Source organism: Athene cunicularia, assembly GCF_003259725.1.
Source record: "Athene cunicularia isolate RWA chromosome 2 unlocalized genomic scaffold, athCun1 chr2_part1, whole genome shotgun sequence".
In the NCBI taxonomy this organism is placed as follows: Eukaryota; Metazoa; Chordata; class Aves; order Strigiformes; family Strigidae; genus Athene; species Athene cunicularia.
Genome location: NW_020799095.1, coordinates 30,799,899 through 30,823,702, shown reverse-complemented (window position 1 = coordinate 30,823,702; position 23,804 = coordinate 30,799,899). Strand labels below are relative to the sequence as shown.

General features: G+C 39.4%; 1 protein-coding gene across 1 annotated transcript in view; it reads left to right on the top strand.

Annotated features, from left to right (window-relative positions):
• Positions 1-23,062, top strand: part of CUBN (cubilin) — a 149,032-nt gene extending 125,970 nt beyond the window's left edge. Inside the window, exons 57-67 of the mRNA XM_026843524.1 lie at positions 1,543-1,743; positions 4,038-4,167; positions 5,113-5,330; positions 15,444-15,649; positions 16,502-16,664; positions 17,129-17,337; positions 17,962-18,109; positions 18,227-18,408; positions 20,142-20,307; positions 22,138-22,373; positions 22,767-23,062. Coding sequence (XP_026699325.1) covers positions 1,543-1,743; positions 4,038-4,167; positions 5,113-5,330; positions 15,444-15,649; positions 16,502-16,664; positions 17,129-17,337; positions 17,962-18,109; positions 18,227-18,408; positions 20,142-20,307; positions 22,138-22,373; positions 22,767-22,874 — 1,967 coding nt within the window. The 3' untranslated portion in view covers positions 22,875-23,062. The remainder of the gene's footprint in view (positions 1-1,542; positions 1,744-4,037; positions 4,168-5,112; positions 5,331-15,443; positions 15,650-16,501; positions 16,665-17,128; positions 17,338-17,961; positions 18,110-18,226; positions 18,409-20,141; positions 20,308-22,137; positions 22,374-22,766) is intronic.
• Positions 23,063-23,804: the final 742 nt, after the last annotated feature.

Genomic DNA, 23,804 nt, shown 5'->3' with positions numbered 1-23,804 from the left:
GTACAATAATCCTGTTTCCTAGAACACTAGGAAGCAGCTTATTTTGACTGGACAATCTTCAGGAATCACTCGGTTGCAACAGCAGGCTCAGCATATGTCCTGTTAAATTTAGATAATTCCCTGTTAATCCTTTGCAGTTTAAGTACCTGCCCCATTGTTGCTAACAGATTGCTAATCATGGTAACTTAACTTTAATAAACAATGAAGACAAACATCAGGTTGTTCTATAAGCATAACAACTAACAAAGCTCATTTTTCAGTAGATGTGTGCTGTGTTTTTCTCTGCCAGCATTAATCCAGCTTTCTTGCATAACTCATGTGGCTCCCTTCTTGCTCCCACATGATACCAAATGTCTCTAGTTCCCACCATACATCCCTTGGTGGTACCACCAACTTCTCACCATGCCTGTGACCCCCAGCTGGGCGGGGAGGTGGTGACATGGCTCTGAGCTCCCAGGGTGCTGGTGGCTGGTGCTCAGCAGGTCTCTGCCTGAACTCACAGCCCTTACACTGAAAGCACAGCTTGTCCTTCTTCGGGGACATTCTTAACTGAGCTGCTGACTGACCTTCATGAAACTTACATGAACATTTGAGACCTCTTGCCTCAGCCAAATCTGGTTGCAAATGGTGATGTGGCTAGAAAGTCAGGAAGGTAGGGCAGGGAGTCAGAGAGGGTGGCTCGTTCCTCCAGAAACCTAACTGCAAATGAGAAACTAAAAAACAATGGGGAAAAATAGTAGAAGGCTGCATCCCCCATTTCTGTATTTCTTAGTGCTTCTAAATGGTCAGCTTTTCACTCACCCTAATAGCTGCACCCATTTTCCCCCTAAAGCAGATTGCTCTTGTAAATCATTGGATTTTTTTCCTATTGCTCAGTCATCTCCAAATCTCTGCTGATTGCCACAGTTACAGCATTTCACTGGCACACTGCAAGATTAAATTTTACATTTTTTTGTCTTCTGAGTCAGGCTGAAGAATCTGGGTTTAGGTACTGCAAAGTTTGAGAGAATTCGGAGAGAAAGAAGTCAGCTCTGAAACATGTTAGTGTATGGGCTATTTTTTAATTTTCCCATATTCTCATTCTTAATGATTTAAAATTCCCTGCACTGAGTGCTGACTTCTACATTAGGGGAAAGAAATACCAGATAGTTGGTTGCTTGTAACAAAAGATGCATTGCTTTGATCTGCAGAGGATATCCATGCTTTTGTTAGGTTCTCTCATCTCCTCATAGATGGTGTTTGCTCAGCTACGAACTCCCATGTACTCATAGGGCCTGGAGCCTTTTCCAGATGATAGGATGTGTTGAATGAGACCAGTCTGATCTCCTATATACAAGGTCACTTTGCCTTTTTCTGCCTCAGTTTTTCTGCATATTAAAGATTTACATTTGTTTTGTCAGCAAGCAAATGAGATCATAAGATCCTAGAATGGAAAGTAATATAAAATTTAATTCTTATCCTGTGTGAAGTCTGTGTACTTGCAGCTCAGTAAATCACATGGCAAATATGTTGCTAACACTTCTGCATTATATGTCCATGCAGCCCCAGCACTCTTGAGCAGAATTTGTCTTTATGATGGAGTAAGCATCTTCAGTGGAACAAGGGTTACCCCACATCCTCTCATCACACTCTGTGGTAATGAGCTCCCTGCCCCAGTCACCGTCTTTGGACCTATGCTGCTCAACTTCTACACTGACTCCCACATTGTAGGCTTTGGATTCCAGGCAAGATACAGAGCAATTGGTGAGTAGCCACTGTCCTGTGCTTCAGATGGTGACAATATTCCAGCTGGATTACATCTCAGTGTAGGAAATGTTGTACCTCATGTTGGGAATACCTTAGATGAATGTAGATGGTTCATATTCCCTCTGCACTTGCCCAAAAAAGCTCTCAGGACCAGGACATGACACTGTTCGGTGCATGTTGTCACTGGTTGATGTGTTATGTCACAGTTCTTATTTCAAGGCACTAAATGGGACCAAATCAGAAATTGAAACACTTTTCCTTTGCTGTAGAAAAGAAATGCAACCCATTTGGCAGGGGTTTTTGTTTGGTTTGGGTTTGGGTTTTTTTCAGTAATGTTTAAGGTGAAACATCACCTGTTTATTTAACTGGGTTTTCATTTAAAAGATTTTATCACATATAGGAGAATGGTCTGACTCTCAGTTGTACTAAAACTACATTATACGACATGGGAACCAGAACAGGATCTTTAAATGGATCCAGCTATATGCCTCTATTTGATGTACCTCTTGCCAAGTATTAATGTAAATAAAAAGTGGGATCTAGATATACTTTTATTTTTTAATTAATATTTTCACCAAAACTTTTTGTCATTCACATGAGATCTCTTTTGTTTTATAGAGCAAATATGTATTAGAAAAAGACGTTTCCAACTGAGTTTAGAATCTACATCTACACAAACTTAAATATCCAAAAAGATTAATTTTATTTTCAAACCCAATTTTAATATTTTCTAGGTTTAACTTGTAGAGACGGTGCTTTGATTTTTGAAAGCTATTTCATTTTCTAACTGCAGAGAAGAGCAAGAGTTCTTAACTTTGGTATTTCCCTTAATGCATTCCTCATGTTAAAGCCACAGCAAAAAGCATAAGGCTAAATTCTTTATATAAAATGAATGGCCTGATACAGATAAGGCAGAGGGAATGCCACTGAGAAATGACAATGTGCAGTTACTCATGGAAAAGACCTTCATAACTCACACAAGTCAGTTGCTGCTATCTGACTTGTGACTTCTGACATTTGAGAAAGATGACTGCAGCCTTATTAGCTTGTTGCTGTATACAAAGCAGATTCTAGCAATTAACATTCCTCTTCCCTCTAGTTGTATTGTTTGCTGGAAAAAAAAAAAAAAAAAAGAAAAAGGCTTCCCCCTCCTAGTGTAGAATAATGCTCATTCTTTATCCTCCTGGCTCCTGTCCTTTATCTGCCAGTACTCCAGGCCATCAGCTGAGGAGCCAGGGGCTCTATATGCAGCAGCACCCTGTATGGGATTGCCTTTGTTAAGGTAGTGGCCTGGGCAGTGGCATATCCTTTAAAACATGACAAGCTGTGTGTGGCTTTGAGCTATTTATCAACAGGACACAGGGAAATGTTTTTTGCCAAGTTAAGATTATAAAATAAAGGCTGAAGCTAACAATGAAGATTAGAGTTGGCTTTATAATCGTTTTTGTTCCCTCAAGCACTGAAGCTGGGAACGCACATTAGCTACATCCTGGCCTCATCAGCATCCATGGTGTGAAACCCTGAGAAGGCAAGCAGTGCCTTTAGTTCGCAGCTGCAGAGTTTAACTTGCTCCTCAGCCAGAAAAAAAGTATGCAGTCCTCCAACTCAGCCATCACCCACTGCTGGCAAGTCCCAGAACCATGTGAGGTGGGGAACAGTCCCCAGGTTAGTGATACGTGGAGACTCCTCTCTGCCTTTCTGCACAGCACAAATGCTACAGTAGCACCCTAGCCCTGCTGGGAGGTGGAGAGATGAGGCTCTACATATAGGTATTCCAGAAAAGTCAGTGGCGAGGCTATGCGTGCAATTTTGGCTGCTTTTGTGTCAGTGCCAAACTTTCAAAGGCTTCCATGGGGCAAGGGTTTGGGTGAGGGAATGTCTTTGCCCACTTATCAGCCAGGTTTCTCTTGGCAAGCTAGAATGGGCGCAGAGCTACTCCAGACACACCTCACTTACACTGCTGCATGGGGCAGCCACCCCATTCCACTGCTCCCTGGTCCCACTGCACATTAACAAACAGGCTCATTCTTTTACTGCACAAACACAGAGCCATTGTCGTTTGTTATGGACTAGTAACAGTCTGTTACTTTTATAATGACTAGTCTTCCACTGCAGAGCACAACCTGATAGACATCTCCACATTTAACAGTTCTAGGCATGACAGCAAAGACTGCTCCTAATTTATTCAAGGCCTTTTCTTTTCTTATGGCTAAACTCCTGCAAGAAATATTAGAATTAGGACCAAACTAGTAGTCAGACTCTAATCACTCTTTTTTCTGTTTCCCCTACAGTTTGTGGTGGCATTTTCAATAGCTCTGTTGGTGTGATCAGCAGTCCGGCCCACTCAGTTCTTGATTATCTCAACAACATGAACTGCTCATACTACATCACAGTTGGAAACGACAAAGTAGTGGCCCTCAAGTATGTAATCCAAGTTCAGCTTGTCATCGAGGGGACAGGGAGGTCTCTGATTCCAATTAAAGACAGTAATTATTGACAATTTTATCTCTGTCTTTCCTTTCCCAAGGGGAAAGCTGAACTAAAGTGAGAAATGGCTATTGAAGCCACCTTTATCAACCTTAGGCTCCCTTACATCTTTCTCTGTAATTTGTTATGTGCAAAATACCACTACAATTTTAACTTCCCACTTTGGTTACCAAGAGAACTAAGAAATAGTAAAAATGTAGCTCATGCTTTTAGTTAAATGCTGTCAGCCTTTGTGGAGTTAATGAGACTCCTGTGAGTTGATATAAGAAAAAACATAATTATTTTAGAAGGCTGGTACTCACTTTACAGCCCAAGTAATAATGCCCACTCAGAAAGAGTATACTTCTGAGTGTGTGCTGTCTTGCCTAAAAGAGGGATATGGCTGCCACAAAATCTTGCCACTGGGAAATTAAAAGATGAATACATTCTTCTGTCATATATATGCTGATTGTGAATTAAGATAACATTTCCCAAATAAGTGGAAGACCCAGCTGGTCTGCACTTTGAGTCTGCATTTTATATGCCACTCACATGCCCAAGGAAATTGCAGGCTGAGCAATTTGCAGAAGTGAGAGAGGGTATGTTTGCACAGGGGAGATCTGCTGCTTCACAGAATGCTGAGGTATACTGACAGCTTGCCTTGCAAGTGGCCCAGTAGGTGAGGATCACTATTTCTCTGAGGCTGGTTGTCTGGAGTGTTTTGTCATGCAGTTAATAGTTCTGCTTTCTAATTCCTTAAGAGAAATGTTTTGTGGTGTCTGTCTGAGTATGGCTTTGGCTATTGCTATTAATTTGACCTTTCTTCAAGCATTAAAAACACAGATAACACAGGAATAGACATGAAAATGTGATACCTAAAGCTCCAAGTGTATTTTACAGATTCAACAGCTTCCAGCTTGAAATATCTCCCTCCTGCTACAAAGATTATGTGGCTGTATATGACGGCTCAGACACCTATGCTCCTCTTCTGGGGAAATTCTGTGGCTCAGAACTGCCTCCAAATATTAAGAGCTCCAGTCATAACTTGTTCCTGGTGTTTAACACTGACTTCTTTGGAGCAGACAGGGGATGGAAAGCATCTTTCAGGGAGACCTTAGGTAAGACTATTATCAGACTTGTAGCCCCAAGAATCTGCTGGTTTGGATGGGTGGTTATGGTCTCACTCACTAGGGGTGCTGAAAGCAGAAAAATATTTCTGATTTTGTCCAATTGAGTGAACTAAGGTAAATACTAGGCTTATAGGATACCTATATTCCAGCCCTGGTTCTGAACTGATTCCTTTTATTCTTTGCTAACATTTTCCTGCCTCTCTGAAGGCACATGCATTTCTTTGATGACTGAAGGTGTAGCAACACCCAAAGGCCTCTCTTTTGGAGGAAATCTGGCATTACCCGAGAACTCTTTTTTTTTGAGTCAAAGGATGGTGGTGCTCTAAAGATGCCTCCTTTCCATGAATTCTCCATTTCCATTTCCTTCCCTGCTCACCTTTTCAAAAACTAAAGTGCTAAAATCAGTTAAGATTGGCATTCCCCCCCAGGCACCACTGTGCTGATCTCTGCTGATTTTGTGGGTCAATCTGGCTAGCTGGCCATATAATAAATACAATCATAGTGAGAAGGCACTAGATGTTAAATATTTTGATGGACACAAGACTCAGGGGCAAAGCTTGATTATTGCCTTTAAAAAAAAAGATTTAAACTCAGTAGTCTATTTTTAAGATCAAGGTGTAAAATGAGCTTTTTACCTTCTTGTAACATCTGAATTGTTTAAAGATGATAAGCAACAAATAATAATTACATGTAAATGGGTTTCATGTAATTGCTGCTAGCTTCCTATGTAATTAACTCAGTGTTTTTGTGATCTAGAAAGAAGTAATTGTCCAGTTTACAAAGCTGGCACTCTGACAGTTCAGAATGAAAGGCCTCTGTGACCGAACATAGTCTTCTGCTGAGTCATTGAATCCCCTCCCAACACCTAGCCAGGGACTTTCTCATTTGATACAGTCTAAGAAAGTATTTACAGATACGGAAAATAACTGGTTCTACAGGCTTTGCCAAGAAAAATATTCTCACAGAACCTCATGGTCATTACTCTAATTAACTCTTCCTTTGCTTCACTCTAAGTATTTGCTACAAGAATCTTTAAGACCACTCGTGGACTGTTATTTCAAGTACCATAATGTTTCTTCACATTTTGCTGTATTTAAACCGTTAGGTATCAGTTGTCAGAGATCCCCTGCAACCTGGGTTCCCGTTTCCAGGGTGAGATCATCAGGAACTCCACAAGCTCTTGCACTTCCTGTTGGGATATAGTAATATTTTTTAGCCACTGACTTTATAGATTTATTTGTGCAATTTGCCAGAGGTTCTACTTAAGCACACAACAGAACACAAGCCAAGTTCTTCAAGTCAGTACCACTCCTGATAATTTCCTAGAGTAAGGAGAAGCCTTGACATCTATTAGGCTAAGTTTTGGAGGGACATTCCTGCAGGCTCCCAAGGAAAGGGAGGTTGTGATGTTGCAGGAGTTACTCAGGAGCAATGGAGCTGCAAGTTTGAAAAGATGGCCATGTGGAGATGTGGGTTGTGTGGTGAAGAGCCCCCATGGTGCTGAGATGCTTAATGGTAGGTCTGCTTTCTCCACTGTGGGAAGCAAGCCACAGGGACTAAACCACACATAGTCATTAGGAAGGATCCTGACAGTCCCATGCTGGTACAGAATGGCCAAAAAGCTGAAAAGTAGATTATAAAGGGAAAACATGAGTCACAGTCCTATAAACGTTTCCAGTTTGACTTGTCTAAAAACTAGAGCCAGGAAAGTCTGTGACACATCTTTGTACTATGAGGTCTGAGGTTCTGCTTCAAATGAAAGAGAATAAAACCATGAAGATCTAAAAGCCTGTTATTCTGAATGGTGCTTTAGACAAGCTCCCTCACGTCTGTCAAAAGATAAAATCCATGTGGTTTTGAAAAGTACAAATGCAGCAAGATGACAATTAGTAATGATAAATCTCTTGGATAAGGAAGATGGTATCTGTAGAGAAACAAGCAGCCAGCCTCATTCTTTGTTGGATGGCAATGAGCGCATTATTCTGTAGTTACCCTAGGGAAGCACAACCGGATAACATAATTATTCCTCTCTATTTAACGTTGTGAGTGACCCTGATTATGTATTGGAAAGAAGCAAGCAGAAACAGTACACTTGTTTGTGGCAAACTAAACTATTTCTTATCCTCACAGGCTCTTCCAATTTCTTTCTTGATCAGGCTTCTCTCAGGAATACTGCCAAAATCCAGGGTTATCTATTCTTTCTCTCCTGTGAATTTTATTAGTAGGGAGTCCATCTGATAACCACTGTGGGGGGAGAGAAGAGAGAATATGAAGTAGGAAATTCACAGAAGCCTAGCAAGACTGACAGTAACCAGGCATTCAAAGAGTTAAATTCTGAAATTTCTGTAGAAAAACATTCTGTTTTAATTAAAACAATTTGTTTGCATCACTGATCCTGCACCCACTAGAAGATTGAAGGCCCCCCCACTAGTCAGAAAAGGGATACTAACAGAGAGTGTGAAATAGCATTAATTTAACAGAACAACATCTCACCTTTTTTTCCAAATGTCTTCCATGACAGGGTACTCCATACGCTGTGCAGTATATTGTTAAGTGCACATTTCACAAGCAGCATTCTTTGTCATAACCAACTGTGTGATATGGTGCATTTGAGGGAGGGGAACATATGGCCCTTGGTGCAGTTCAGAAGGTTTATCATTTCACTATCTCTGCTGCTAAATTTGGACACTTATTGGCCTTATTTTTGGAATCACTGGATATGCTCTCAGGCTGAGCTGGTGAACTGGGGTAACTGGAATATCCCAGCCTGCTCCAAGTGCTAGATTTGTGGAAGGACAGACTCCTCTTACCTTAGTTACCACTGACCTTTTTTCTGCCTTTGTTTTCAGTCTGTAAAATGAGAATTATACCTCCTTTCCACAGTGAGCATGTGCTCCGCTAGGCAATCAATAAAAGGCCAAGAAGAGAGAAATCAATACCAGCTTAAGGCATTTGGATACACGAGATGTCTCTGTGAAGGAAGGAAAGCAAGCTAAGATATCTCCCCAAAGAATGAAGTCTGCATGTATTGAGCTTGTGACTTAGCCAAAGATCTCCTGATCGTCTCTCCAGATTTAAGGGGAGACCTCAACTTTTCAGTGACCCTGGCTGGCAGGGACAGAGCCTGCACATACCTCTGCCATCCCTGCTGTGATAGCAGGGACTTTGACAATAAATGGAGCTTCTGCCTATTCCCATCCGTCAGTGGGGTAACCCTCTCAGCCCAATTTGTGATCCCTCTGAGACTTATGATACAAAAGCTGAGAAGATATAAAGGGTTTGGTTTTTTTCTTGTTTTTAAAGAGTTAGCAACCCCTGTTGGGAGATGTAGCTGTGACCTTATTAACAGCACATCATTTCTCCTTGGCAGCCCTCTGTACATAGCTCTATTGTCTCAGTAATGAAAAACATATCACATTCTAAACCATCAGAGGAGGATCTAGGGATTTTCTGAAAGGCAGGTCTGCTCATGGGGGCCATCTGAGGAAGCCACGTGAATTTACAAGAAGCAAAGTGTTACACATGATTAGATAAGTGGGTTGAGTCAGAAAGCTCTTCCTGAGTTTTCTTCACACAATACAGGCAAAACTGAAATGGAGTGGGGACACTGGAGAAAGTGGGATGGAGGACGGCAGGAAGATTGCCTGCTTTTTCTCTACAGCCCTAAATACTGCTTAACTTCAAGCTGTAGCTAGCTCTTCCCACTCCCCTTTTTTATACTATCTTTTGTGATCATGCAGGAGAAATTCACATTTATACTTTGTGAAAGAGCAATATGGTGTACTGCATTAATACCACTGTCATCCCTTGTTTGCATTACCTTGGGGCTTATGAGCTCATGGGCCACCATTCCACTGCACCAGGCACTGAAGAGGCAGAATAAAGCAACAGTCTGCTGTCACAAAGAGATTATGATTTAAACACAAGACAAGAAAAACCAGATGTCTATAGACAGGCAAGAAGAATAGGGTGGCAATAATGAAAAACTAGTATGGGCTCTAAGGCAGAAGAAATTCCTTCAAAATCTTTGGCAACCATTAGGCTGTTGGAATGTGAAGTCCTTAAACACCCTGTCCTCTGCATTGTCCTCAGTTTGCCCAGTTTTTCCCTCAAGGATCCTTCTGTCCTTTTTATTCAAATGAACATTTCTATTGATTTAATATTAATCTTTTTACATAGGAAGAAAAAAAAGTGAGTAGAGCTTAGAAGAAAAATAGTTGGAATAAGGAAACTTCTCTGATATGCCAGAAAAATGCATTAATAGGTAATTTACATGAATAATCTAGTATGCAAAAAATAGAAATAGATGATAACCTGTATGCTTTTCTTCCTGACAAAATACCTGATAAATCACCCGGAGGTATCTGTCTTCCCTTATTCTATTAGCTGTGTATTGAATTACTTGTTTCCTGTTTGGAATACAATACACTGTCTATCACTAATAGGCTTACTGTTATGCTCTCCACGAACAAAATTAAAGCATACTTTTAAAAAAATGGATCCTGTAGAATTTTCACAGCATTTTTATGCTATTCTATTTTATCAACAAAGAAATTTGCTTAATATTGTTCTAAGTCCAGTTCTGCCCTGCAAACTGAAAGCTTAATTCTATATTCAGTTTCTAGGTGCAGATTTTCAGCAGTGCTCAGCATGCGTCATTGCTGTGGATTTTTTTTTTTTTTTTTAAATTGTTCAGATTTGCTGAAAAAAAAAAAACCAGTTCTGAATGGGCAATATAAGGTGTAAAATACTGGCTTGATTATTCTATTGCATAGGTCAGGGTTACGTGTTCTTTTTTGAATCTTTCTTAAGATCTTACACCACCAGAAAAAATTAATTGCACTGATTTTTGTAAATAATGTTAGCACCTGCTGTAGGTGGCACCAAGCACCTGTACTGACAACAGCAGTTATAGCCTATTCGGTGGGAAAGGACTCAACACAACTGAATCTCAGGTTTCCTCCAAATTTTTCTTCCTCGAACAAAAAAAATCTTAGAATGTGTCCTTGACTGTCTCTTGTGGATGCTGTTGCATCTTCTCATGCCTTTGGAAAAGCATCAATGCCTGGCAGAGATTTCACAGCCCATTAAGACCAGTTTCCAGGAGTGTATCTCAAGATATCCAACCTGGATTTAGAGCCTGGTGCTGCAGACGGTTGAGCTGAGAAGCAAATTGCTTCAAACTCACCAGTCTTCTTGCAAAAATTTCTTGGGGCTTTTGGTTCATGCAATTTTTTTACCAAATATTACACATTAATATTACACATTTCAGATTCATTACATGGCTTTTACTATGATTAACTTAATTTATTGAAATAATTAATAAATTGTGGCTAGTAATATATTTTATTGGTCTTACTATAGTCTATGAAAATAAGAACATTCATAACAAGCTCAGAATATATGTTCATAAGTCAAGTCCTGGACTGTTTCTAAATGTATTTTGGGGCTCAAATATAAAATATGCATCAGCTTGAAATCTGACTAAATTTAGAAAGCACTTGCAGTGTTGAAATACATCTCTTCAACATCTCTGAAAAGAATACAACTGTTGAGCTAAGGGATAGTCTACAAATGCCTCTCAGAAATGTCAGTTATTTAACGTCTGTCACATTTCTCCCAAAACAAAATAAATAGAAGTGGTTTGCATACTCAAACTGGATAGACAAGAAAAGAGGTAGACTTTTAAGTAAGAAATTTCTGACTGATCTGAAAAAAATTAGGTGAAAAGTAATTTTCAGAGGGATTATACATAACTTTGTAGGTGACTGAACAGTTAAAAACCAATGGGACATCCAGATTAAAGGCACTTCACACAACTGTGGAAAAACTCTGCTTCCATGAATTGTTTTAGCTTCACTAAAGTCAGTAACAGCTTCAGCTGAAAATCTGTGCACACAAACAAAGGGTGAGGAGACACTTCTGATTTCACATCACAAGAGAGATTTGCAAAGGCCCGGGCAGATGTGATACCAAGTACGCTAATGCAGTATTAGAAAGTATTAGAATGAGGCCAGACTGCATGTGTGCCTCCGGTCTCCCAGGCAAGCATCAAGGAGATGGATAGGATGGTACATTCTATTTTGCAGAACTAGGGCAGGCTTGGCAAAGAGTGTGTCTGGACTGTTATATTTGGGATCAGCCAATAGTCTAAAAACTTAAGAATATGACCTTTGTCTGACTGCACTTGTGACATTGTGCTAAAGCAGGAGACTGGGGCTTTGCAGTCCTTAATGTCACTGCTAGAACCACTGCCAGGCCATCAAATCAGTCAATACCCCTTTCTGTGTAAAGGCTACACTGAGGACTAAAAAGAGTCCTGTGCTTTCAGAAGCCCTGAAACGTTGCAGACACTGTGGTTGGGGCTGGCACTGCTGCCAGGGTCCTGCTGCCATGCAGAGTCACGATGTCTGTACAGTGATTGCCAGACATGAGAACAGCTGAGCTCAGCCTGAGAAGGTTTACCTTCAGGAGCAGCCATGACATGAAGTGCGACAGTACAACTCCTCTCCCCAGCCCTATATCCTTCTGAGCCATGGTCCAAACAAGCTGAGCTAATTATTACAGACACAATTAGCTCAGCCATTGCTCTGCACTGGAAATAACACCCTTCAGGAAAGGAGCACTGGTCTTGGCAGGGTTAATCCTTGCTTATTGTGATTTTTAATTCAGATCACAGAGATGCCTAGAGTTCCCAGGAATGCTTCTAGGTGAGACCAAATGCAATTCAGAAATCTGGGGGAGGTTTTTTCATTACTGTTCAGGCAGAACTAGAACAATTCTTTGAACTTTGCTGCCTTCTGGTAGACATTTGTGGTTTCATTTGGTAAAAAGGAAAGGGCACCAAAATCAGTTTGTTGTGTTTTGAAATGTCATTGGTTTAGTTCTTTAGGACTGATTTAAAGCTACTCCGTAGGCTCCCATTCATTGAAGCCATACCTGTATAAATGAACCTTCCCTCTGGCTGTGCTTCAGAGGCTGTCTGCTTCAAAGTTTCATCTTCAGATTCATTCCGTATCTAGAGGATGTAACTCTTAACAGAGAAACATGGGCTTGCTCTCTGTTGTAATTATTTTTATTTGCCATAGGGCACTTTCAATTCTTTCTTTTCTGAATGGTCCTTCAGCCTTTTAGTTTTGTTAATGCTTCCCACCAAAAGCAATTAGTGATGACAGCATGTGCCCTAGTTATTTGATATTTGTGTTCTCTAGCAAGCTGTCTAGGAGGAGGACAAGATTGCAATCTGATTTATGATGACTTTCTGATTTTTATTTTAAATAAGAACCAGAGACTGAAAAACACAGTAAACCATGTACTCAGTCCATCTGCCTCCACACAAATTGTTCTATAAGGTACCTTTCTCATTATTTTTACCAAGTTTAGCTTTTAATATCTAAAACACTATTCTACAAATTAACAGACCTCTCAGTCCCAGATTTTGCCTAAATTTTAGCCACAGTTTTTTCTGGCTGTGTTAGCCAGAGATATCATTCCATCAGTGACCACCAGCAGGCTGCATGGCTACTACTTGGCCTTCTATTCAGAAATTGTTCTGATTCTTCAGACGAGTTGTGTCCTGGCTAAACCACAGTCCAGTAGAATTTCTCTTAGCATGAGTTCCCTCTTGTTTAGCAGCTGGTTCTTCATTTATTTGTGGGTGTTCCTTTGATCTACACAGCTTCACTGTTCTGTAACTTTTACTCACTGCAGTCAGATGATCGGTACCTAAAAACATAAATATGGATAGATTTTTCAACAAGGGCTGCTCTTATTTGGCTTGATGCAGGACGACTTGATATCTAGTCGGCTTCCAGTCTAGCCATCATTTATAAGGTACTGTCCTGTAAGCATATGACTTATCTCTGGCTGAGCAGGCTAAGTATTGTGAAAGCTAATGATGAAACCTCATCTTTATTAACTGTAAATCATACTTCTAGTTATTTATCTCCCCTTAGATGCTATTTCTGGCTATACTATTTTTCTGATACTGGGGATTATGCCCATTTCTCTGTCAGATCCATTTTATGTACTGTCCATACATAGCTTACCCACATCTGTATTTTTTGTCACCTGAGCTGTCTTTACAGCTGCACATCTAGTAGTGAAGTACACCATTGCAAAGGCCCAGACACTTGATATCCAAGAAGAGGACAGTTGAACAGCTCGGAGAGCCTGACTGTTGTGTAGCTTGCGTAGCAATTCCCTGACTCCTGTTGCAGTGGTCTGACTGGCATTTCTGCAGCTTTAACCCTGAAAAGGGTGAAGGGTGAAGGGGAGCTTTGTAAGGTGTCAAACCCATGTATCACTCCAGACTTAATATTCAGGGCTGGATGGTTGGACTATTATCTATGCCTAATGATTATATGCTTAATGTTATGTTTAGTAAACTGTGTCCAAAATGCTGAGCAGAAAATGGCTCCAACAAGATTGTTTCAGGCAGTCTGCATAAACCATGCAGAAGGGTGAACCTAGAGAAAAATGTAGCGAAACTGCACTCTTAGAGACCAGGTACCCTCCCATTTGACATTTTCCTCCTTTCTAGACTATTTGTAAGAACGTGATTTATTGTTTGTGTTTCCCCCACTGTTGTTCTCTGCTTCTGCGGTGGCATTGGAATGAATGTTAACACTTTTCCAAGTTTCTGACTTCATTAAAAGCCCACAAAACTGGACTAGAATCTATTAATTACTGACTTTTTCACATTGTAATATTTCTGTTCATTTTTAGCTATAGCAAAAGCTTAAATATGTTAACATTTTGGTTTTAAGTAAACTTTTTAGGGTGGGGTTTTTCTGGCTTTGGTTAGTAGAGCAGGATGACATTTAGCCTTAGTCACTGGTTTAACCACTACAGTCTTGCAAGAAGGGGCTCTCTCCAACCCAGGGTTACTGATGCAATCCTGATACGTGGATGCTGATTTTTCACCAGAGTGATCTTTTGTAATACTGTAGCTGAAGTATGGTGCAGTTTTATATGACTGGAAATATATGAGCGTGTCAAGGTTAAGTCACTATATGTCAGTCAGGCAGGCATATTGTACACATGCAGATGAAATTCTGAAACTCTGCTCATGTTGCTTAGCCACAGCTGTAGCTTTGTTTGTTACCTAATTTTCCTAAAAGGATTCACTGTGGGAGACAACAGGCTGCCTTCAGTTACCACTTTACATATGCTCTCTCAGACTCAAAAGCAAGATTATGAACCATACTTTATTTGAATTCCTGAGTTAAGTAAGTGCCCAAGAGACCCCATAGAGACTGAGGAAGGAAACAAAGTAAATAAATCGATCAGATTTACTAGCCCAGTCCAAACTCTGGAAATCAAACTACCAAAAGAAAAAGGAAGTAAAAACCCCATCCCTTCAGATAGTCTGTACTTTTTGCTTGTTTGTAATTAGAGGCAGTAAAAGGGTTCTTATTCTTATAACTACTCTTCTCCAAAAGTAATTTCTTTCAATGTGACTAAAAACATTATAGGGTTCAAATTTTCACAGTAATTACAGTAAGGGATTTAGCTCTGTCTGTGGGATCCAAATGAAAAGCAGCTGGCTTCTAAGTTCCCACCAAGCAAAACGCTTCAAGAAGTAAGTCCATTTTAGTTAGGTTCCTCAAAATTAGTCTGGGTCCCAGAGTTAAGCTACCAAATTCAATCTCCCCTGGAACGAGGTTGACTACCAAAATAAGCAACTTAATTTTTAACCAGATTTTCAAAGTCAACAACCCAGTGCCCCCTACTGTCCAAATATTCTTACTAGCAGGTAAGAATTTACATTAAAAGGCTTTCTAATCACTATTCTATTTCATTTCTGTCTTCTTGTCTTCTTACAATCCCTTTAAAAAAAAAAAATATGTTGCTACACTGTCAAAGTGGATACTGATTTTATATTCAACAAAAGAAATGAGCCATTCTTAATTCACTCTACCAAATCTAACTATGATTCATATCTAACACTGTTGAAAGCTATTTAATCATTCAGATAGTCCTGGTGAGATAGGACAGTAAAATACTGTAGCACAAAAAGCTGCTGGCTTGACAGTGAAGAGTTGAAGATTAAATAAATGCCAGGAATTTATTTTAAAAGGTCTTCTGCTTTTTCAATAGGACCTCGGAATGGCTGTGGTGGTTACTTGACAAATTTGGCTTACAGCTTTGGCTCTCCAGTCTCCAATGTGACCAGAAGATATGAGAAAAATCTGGACTGTGTATGGATCATAACTGCACCTTTAAACAAACTGATCAACCTCACCTTCACTTCATTTGCACTTGAAGCACAGTCTGCTCAGACCTGCCGATATGATTATGTCAAGGTAAGATAGCTGCGTAATTTCACAAAAAAAAGTATCAGTGATACACAATCCATTATTCTCTCCATGAGGCTAAAACTTAATGAATAGAAAATGGTCTTAAGAAATTAAATTGCTTAATATAATTAAATTTTTTTCATTGGGTTAGATTACTACTCCAAATGACATCTGCCTTTTGAGAAACCAGTAAGAGTTTTGACATTGTTATGGGGACATGCTTCTAGTCTTAGACGGCCTATATAAATGAATATTTATTTCACAGAATAGAAACAAAACAAAACTCAAGCACTTTGAAAGTAAACTTGCAGATTCATTAACATACACAATTGCTTGAAAGGACTTCATAAAATTTTGAATAAATAAGATGAGCACTGAGCATCAAGACTGTGAAAGCTGTTTTCTTGGAGATGAGCATACAAAACATAACAGAATGCTGCTAAACAAGATCCACCAAGAAGTGTTATAGATCCTGTTGAGCATTAGAGATACTCAGTGAAACTAGAAATTAATTCTAGATTTTGATGAATAAAATCAACCCTTCTTATTGAAGAGTGCTTTGAGATTACATATAAAAAAGAAATCAGAATGCCAAACTAAAATAGAATAATTTTTTGATAGATTTGCTGAGACAGGACCAGAATGTTCCATAATGAGATTTATACTGTCCAACAGAATTAGTTAATATGGCAGTGAATAATTATAGTCATCAAGAACATCCTGTCAGAGCTCAAGAGCACCTACTGTGCTTTCAAATAAAAGAAATTGTAATGTCAGGAGGAATCAGAGAATTTTATTTCTAATTATTTGTTTGTTGTGCCTAAACTGTTAGTAGCTTATATACTTTTCTTCTTTCAGCTTTATGATGGAGGTAATGAAAATGCCGATTTAGTTGGCACGTTCTGTGGATCTACAGTGCCAGCTCCTTTTCTTTCTACGCATAATTCCTTGACACTGAAATTTATCACAGACAATTCTGTGGAAAGGGAGGGTTTCAACATTACCTATGCCACAGTGGATCGTAAGTAGACATTTATATGTATGCATACATGTATTGTTGTGGTTCTTTGGTGGAAATAGATGATTTTGATTACTCAAATATATAAGTCTTCATTAATTTGAATTATCAAAATTTGTTCTAGATATAGGGCTCAGGAAGAAACAAAGTCAGTCCTTATCACAGCATCTATAAGCAAGTTAAAAGCAGCACTGCTAGACCCCAATGCAATTGTGGGGTGGCTGTCAGTCTGGAGTGCAAAACAGGAGCACTTACAGATTGTTAGCAAATGTGCTGAGATTATAGGGAACAAACATTTGAGTTTTTTGACATACATTGCTACAGCATTAGCATGTGTTTTACTTTTTTCTTCTAGAGACTCACAGGTAAATACAAAAGTATATTGTCCAGTGTAGTTTTCCTCAATAAATATTTTTCCCCATTTGGAAAACTTTTCATTGTATGACATTTATTACTATTTTACACAGGACTGTGTGGAGGAATATATAATGCAACTTCTACATCCCTGACTGCAACATCTCCTAACTTTCCAAATGAATATCCACCATTTACTCTCTGTACTTGGGTCATTGATGCCCCTCCGCAGCAGCAAGTCAGGGTGATGGTAGAGGCCTTCCACCTCCATTCCAGCCAGGACTGCTCTCAGAACTACCTAGAACTCCAGGATTCACCAACAGTAAGAAATTTACAGTTGATACTATTCCCCATTCACATTCATCTCCCTCCACTCTTTGTAAATAGAGGAGAAACCCACCATTTGTTAGTAGATTAATTGATTCTGTGAGGGGCACATCCAAAGCATCACACGCTGTGGCCCACTTAAGATGTGCTAACCAGCCTCATGGAAGCATACTGTACACACATTGAATTAGACCTGGTGTTATACAATTTCACAGTTGCACCAAGTAACAAAGCTGCCCAACTTAACACCCAGAAAATACTGTCCAACAGCAAGTTTTCATAAATTGATTATACTTCCATCCAAGAGCCATAATAAAAATGAATATTCATGCCAAGAAGAGTGTTTGTGAAAATCGCCAGGAAAAAAAACTCATGTCCCTTGTATTATATTATTCTAAATCTTCTTTCATTGTTTCTTATTTTGGCATGAAAATACCTGTTACATTTGTTTCACATGTCAGAACATTTTATTTTCAATTATTATTAAGTCATTTCCATGAGAACTTTAAAATGTGATTGCATAACTGGCATAGAAAGTGTTGAGATTTATTCACCTCAAGTTGAATAAGCAGAAACCAGAATTATATCATTAAGTAACTTGTGACGTATTGAATTCCAGCACAGCCAAGGATCGGTCCATAGATTCTGTAGCACTGAAACTTTTCCAGTCCCTGAATTTTATTCTTATGATCGCACTGCCATTGTGACTTTCAAATCAGATGAATATATGACTAATAATGGAGTCAGATTTACCTATCAAGCTACAGGTAAGCTTGAAGAAATGTTTAGAAAAATCTACCTACCATTCTATTTGTTTCTTTCATACAGCAAAAACCAATACAGAGATCTGAAATGCTTCCATGTTTCTGCTTTTCTGTCTCAAGGTTGCAGCAGGGAGTACAACCAGACATTTGGTTACCTGAGGAGCCCTGGCTGGCCTGGTCATCATCCTAATAATATGGACTGTTCCATCATTCTACGAGCTCCCCTGAATCACACCATTTCTCTTTTTTTCCACGCTTTCAGTTTGGAAGACAGCATTCAGTGTTCACATGATTTCCTAGAGGTATCAAGCAAGCGTACATATTTTGTGGGCCTGTGTCAAAATCTGCTGAATTCAAAGGATAAGCTTTGATCAAGTCTGAACTGAACTGACATTAGGAACTAATTTATTGCTACAGTTTTATGGTAAAAGGTACTCAGATGTTATAGTAAGAGGTTAAACAGAGCACAGTATAACAAGTCCAAAATCACTGAATAGTTTCATTATTGGCTAACTCATCTTTACCTAGCTCTTGTTGATGTTACCCAGTTAACAGAGCAAGCCAGGATAGTTTTAATCTGATATTGACATCTGTGCATGAATAGAAAGTCATAAATCTAATTGCTTTCATTCCAGCAGTAAATTCCATCTGCTTGATACTGTTCTTAAAGAATTTTCCTAAAAAATTTTAATTAAAAAAAAAGGAGCTCTAGTAACTGTTTTGCCAGTTATTAGGCCTAGCATAAAGACCACAGCCAGCATAAAGATAAACCAATAACCCAATTGCATTTGATAAAAAAAGGGTCAGTACATGGGTGAGCACTGGGGGAACAAACAAGTCAGATTATACATAATCAACACCAATCCCACTGAACCCAACAATGACACCACATGGCCAACAATGGGTGGAATAAATGGTGAAATGCAGTCTCTCATAGAAGGGACAGGAGATGACCAAGTCAATAAACCAAACACATAAGACCAAGGAAGCCACATACTGAATCTCTCCACAGCCCACATTTACAAAAGCCAGACCTGACTGGAGCCCAGTTCCAGGGAGGCAGGAGCTTCTTCCCCAACAGAGAACTCTCCACAGTGCATCCACCTCACTGACAGACACTGCCCCTGCCTGCAAGTGGTCCCAGCTTTTATCCCTAAGTGGGACACCTGACCTTTGGTTACTGAATGTGGGACACCTGGGGCTCATTTACCCAATGGCTCTCCCTGCCAGGCCGGCCGCACCCTGGAGGGAAGCCTAACGGCAAACTCACCCCCCCTTGGTGAAGGGCTGTGGGAATCACCCATATGTCAGCCTTAATTTGGGGCTTGGGGTTGAAGCCCCAGCATTTCAGTAACAAGTGTAGAATACTTGCAAAGGTACTTTGTGGTAAAAAAAAGCATATCCTCCAACACAATCCTCACTCTGTCCCTTAACACTTGTTGAAGGTTTCCCTGTTCACTGGTCAGATGACAAAAATCAGATGTCTGTGGCAGAATCATTATTTAGTTCTCCTTTCATATCCTCTTTACTGTCTCAAGAAATGGATCTGAGCACCAGCATTATTGGAGCTCAGAAAATAATCAGATTAAATCTGAGCTATGTAATATGATCTGTGTCTCAGTGTGACCAAGGAAAAGAGTGGTCTGTAGGGTAAAGAAGTAATCTTTTCACTTGGAATATTAAAATTTCTTATTAAAAGTAAAACATGGGCCTGAATTGCAAAAGCACATCTTAGCTACTAGTCAAGTAATTTTTTAAGCCAGGAGATGTACTGCACCATAAAATTTAGCTACCTGTTTCTGGTGATATTTGTTCTGTGCAATTACTTACAAAACTCAGACAGACTGGTTAATGGTCTCTTTTTCCTTCTATACAAAAATATATAGTAGGAAAAATAACAGTATTAAAATGACAATTACGGTATGCATGCAGATTTCTACATAGTTTGTGCTGTGCTTGTATCACTGCATAATTGTACTGGTGTATGACTAGCATAAGGATTTATTGTTGCTAATGTTTTCTGTGTCCCTTGAAGGTCAGAAATGGGAGTGATATGCAGTCACCACTGCTTGGCAAGTTCTGTGGAAACACTGTGCCCAGTCCCATCTTCCCCCAAAATCATGTTGTCTATCTTCGTTTCAAGAGTGATTTTTCAGAGGCTCACGATGGATATGAAATTACATGGACTTCATCATCAAGTGGTAAGGCTGTAATTACAAAGTAATTCCACTTAACAATTGTACAGAGAGGGAAAATACAGAAATGTGGAATTCAGCCTGCTCAGTTTGGGCCCTGCGTCATCAACACTAAAGACCTTCCCAAGCACCCATAGTCACTGGAGAGAAGTGACTCTTCCTCAAGACCACTGGGGCGAGATCCTTTTTATGTGATGGAAGCTGTTCCCTCTTTCTAATGTTGACTTTAGCAACCTCAAGAGGATATAGTTCACTTAAGATGATGATCCACATAGTTCTCTGAGAGGTCAGATAATAGCAGGAGCATCTATCTTGGGATCTACAGAGTCGTGGGGGTGGTGACTCAGCCTACTCCGTTAATAGTCCAGTTGTGATATGCCCTAGGACCTAGGCACTGCTAAGCCAGAAGAAAACTGAAATTTGCCCCAAGAAAATAACCTAAATATAATGCTGTGTAGTGACTATATCATAGACACATTCCTAAATGGTTTATGAAATGGCAGTGAATAGCTGGGTAATAGTTTGTTCATGACACTAAGTTACTGGAGGTAGGAAGGCTCATGGCCACATGAAAAGCACTGCAGAGTAACCTTACAGTATTGAGTGGCTTGCTGATAAAAAGGCAGATAAAGTACAGTGTAGGAAAGTGCTGATGAAGAATATGGGCAAAGAAAGGCAATCCTAACTTTACTTACAAAAATATGGGCTCTGAGTTGTCTTTTAGTACTCTGCAAAAAGATCTTGTGGGTAAAAATAGTTCCATGAAAACAAGAGCTCACTGCTCACTAATAGTCAAGTAGGCTAGCACAATGCTAGAAATTGTTGGGAAAGTAAGAGAGAATAAATAGACAGCCACTGTATAAATCCATGTTTCACACACAAAGTGAATGATGTGCACAGTTCTGGTCTCCTACTGTTGTAAAGAATCCAGTACAACTAAGGGCTCAACATACAATTGGCTTCTGTATGCTGAGACTTTTAAATCTGGTTAAGAAACTACTGAGGTCTATAAAACTGAGTGACGGTGGATGATAAGTAGTGATCAACTGCTCATTGACTTTACCCATAGAAGAACTGGAGGCCATCAGATAAAGCCAGGAGGTGGTAGGTTCAAAACAAACCAAACAAACCAGTTCTTCACACAGTATGCAGTTAAGCTATGGAGCTCCTTCCCATAGGATGTAACAAATTTATGTGGATTCAAGAGCTACCTGAACAAGTTCATGGCAGATAACCTGCTAAAGACTATCAAATACAAAGATGCCATCTCTGGAAGTTGTGAGCTGAAAATTCTTGGAGACTGTGAAAGTAATCTGGGGCATGATCTGCACATGCTTACTCTTACTCAATAAACTTGTGTTCTCCCATGGCATCTGCTTCTGTCCACTGCTGGAGATTGAATTTTGGTATAAATAGACTTTGGTTTATTTAATATGACTATTTTCTCTGAGTTGTTCTCTGTATTTTTCTATCAGATGAGGATTCACTACTTTTCATTCCAAAGAACAGCCAAAGAGAATTTGTCTCTCGTTGAGTAGTTGGGAACTGAACTGACGAAGGCACAGACTTAAGACTTTGGTTTCAAAGAGCTTTGGGAGTCTTGATTTTTTAATATCCAGTGATGGTCTAATGACCATTGCATATTCTTCTCCGGCTGCTGAAGCTACATCCTCAGTTTTGCCTCTTTCTGAAATAATGCTCTTATCCACATTCATTGTCCTAGCTCCCTGCATCTCTGTTTTTCAGTGCTACTACTAATACTGTGCTAATGTACTACATCATGTAGTATCTTGTGAAACTAAGCCTTCTAAGCTAATTAACAGTGTCTGTTTCCAGGATGCGGAGGAACATTATACGGCAGCACTGGCTCATTTGCTAGTCCCAGCTACCCAGCAACTTACCACAACAACACTGATTGTGAGTGGGCCGTTACTGTGCCCAAGGGACGAATTGTCACAGTGAACTTTGATTTCATCAGCATCGATGACCCAGGGGATTGCAGTAGCAACTATTTGATCCTTTACAACGGGCCAGATGCCAGCTATCCCCCAGCTGGGCCGTACTGTGGGATGGTATGTATTGCCTACTGTCTGTGACCCTCTAAGTGCTTAAAATGAATCTTTACTGTTTAATATTCAATTTCCCCAATTCTGGTATGAATCCCATACGGATGAGTGGGAGCGAAGGCATAGGGGGTGTGTGGTGCCTCAGAAGCCTTCCAACTCAGACCTTACACTGACATCTAGTGGGAGGCATCAAGCTATTTTGCTCTGTATTTCTAATATTTGTGATTTAAATATTTGTAATACACCGAGGGAGAAGCATAACAGCAGCATCTAGGACTGACCTGAGGTCACTTCTAATCTGTAATCCAATTTGTGCCTCAGTTTTAACTTTCTGAGTGGCTTTTCCAAAGGATCTTGTTGTTCTATAAAGCTTTTCATTTTTCTTGTCTTGAATTTTAGGATACAAACATCGCTCCATTTACAGCTACATCTCATCAAGTCTATATAAAATTTCATGCTGAGTATGTGACTTTACCATCGGGATTCCAGTTAAGCTGGATGAGCTAGAACACTGTTTATGAGAAATATATTACCATTCCTTGCACTACTGAAGAGACCTCAGATCATAAAGTGAGTTTGAAATCTTGTTATGATAACTGCAGCTGAAGTAAGGCCTTTTAAAAATTAAGTATAACTGTTATGAACTTAGAGTTCTGTCAAAAAAATGTTATCTCCCAGTGTACTGAAAATAAACTATTATCTACCCAACTGGAAGAATGAGTTTTTGCTAGTTTTTGAAACATATTTTGTATATTCTTCTACATAACTTCAGTTTTACATTTAATGCTATAAAAAGTGAATTTGCCAGGATAAAACTTGAACTCAAAATATCCAGCATGAAATTGATAAGAGGACTCAAGGTATGAAGTTGTCTTTAATTGGTTCTATAGTTATGTGGTTTTGTCCCAAGCATCTTTGAAAACATCAGCTACAGTTTTATTCAAATTAGAATAAAATCAGAAATTGCTAAAAAATGAGCCCTGTCCTGCAACTACTTACACAGATGACTTTGCTGGAGAACTTTCTGTAACACTGTGCATTGGGTGTAAGAAGCCGGCTGAATAAGTACTCAGGCATTCACTGAAGTTTTAACACAGTAAGGACATGCTGTGGTACTAAATCTTAAACGCATTAAGAAGTAATGTCAGGATCAGAGCCCTATGTCGATATATACAAATATCTGTGATTATATTTATTGAGTTATATCTTCAAGCTTCAAAGTCTATTTTACAACTGAATATAAAAAACTTGTGAGACTTCTAGTAATTATGTCACCTTCCTAGTGAACTTGTAAGCAACTTCCTAGACGTTTATAAAACAATTTCAGAATAGGGCAGTCATAAAAATATTAATTGACCTTTGACTGGAAATAGTTTTTCCCTTTCCCAGGCTAACACACATCATACATAAAAAACATTATACAGAGGACACTGATTC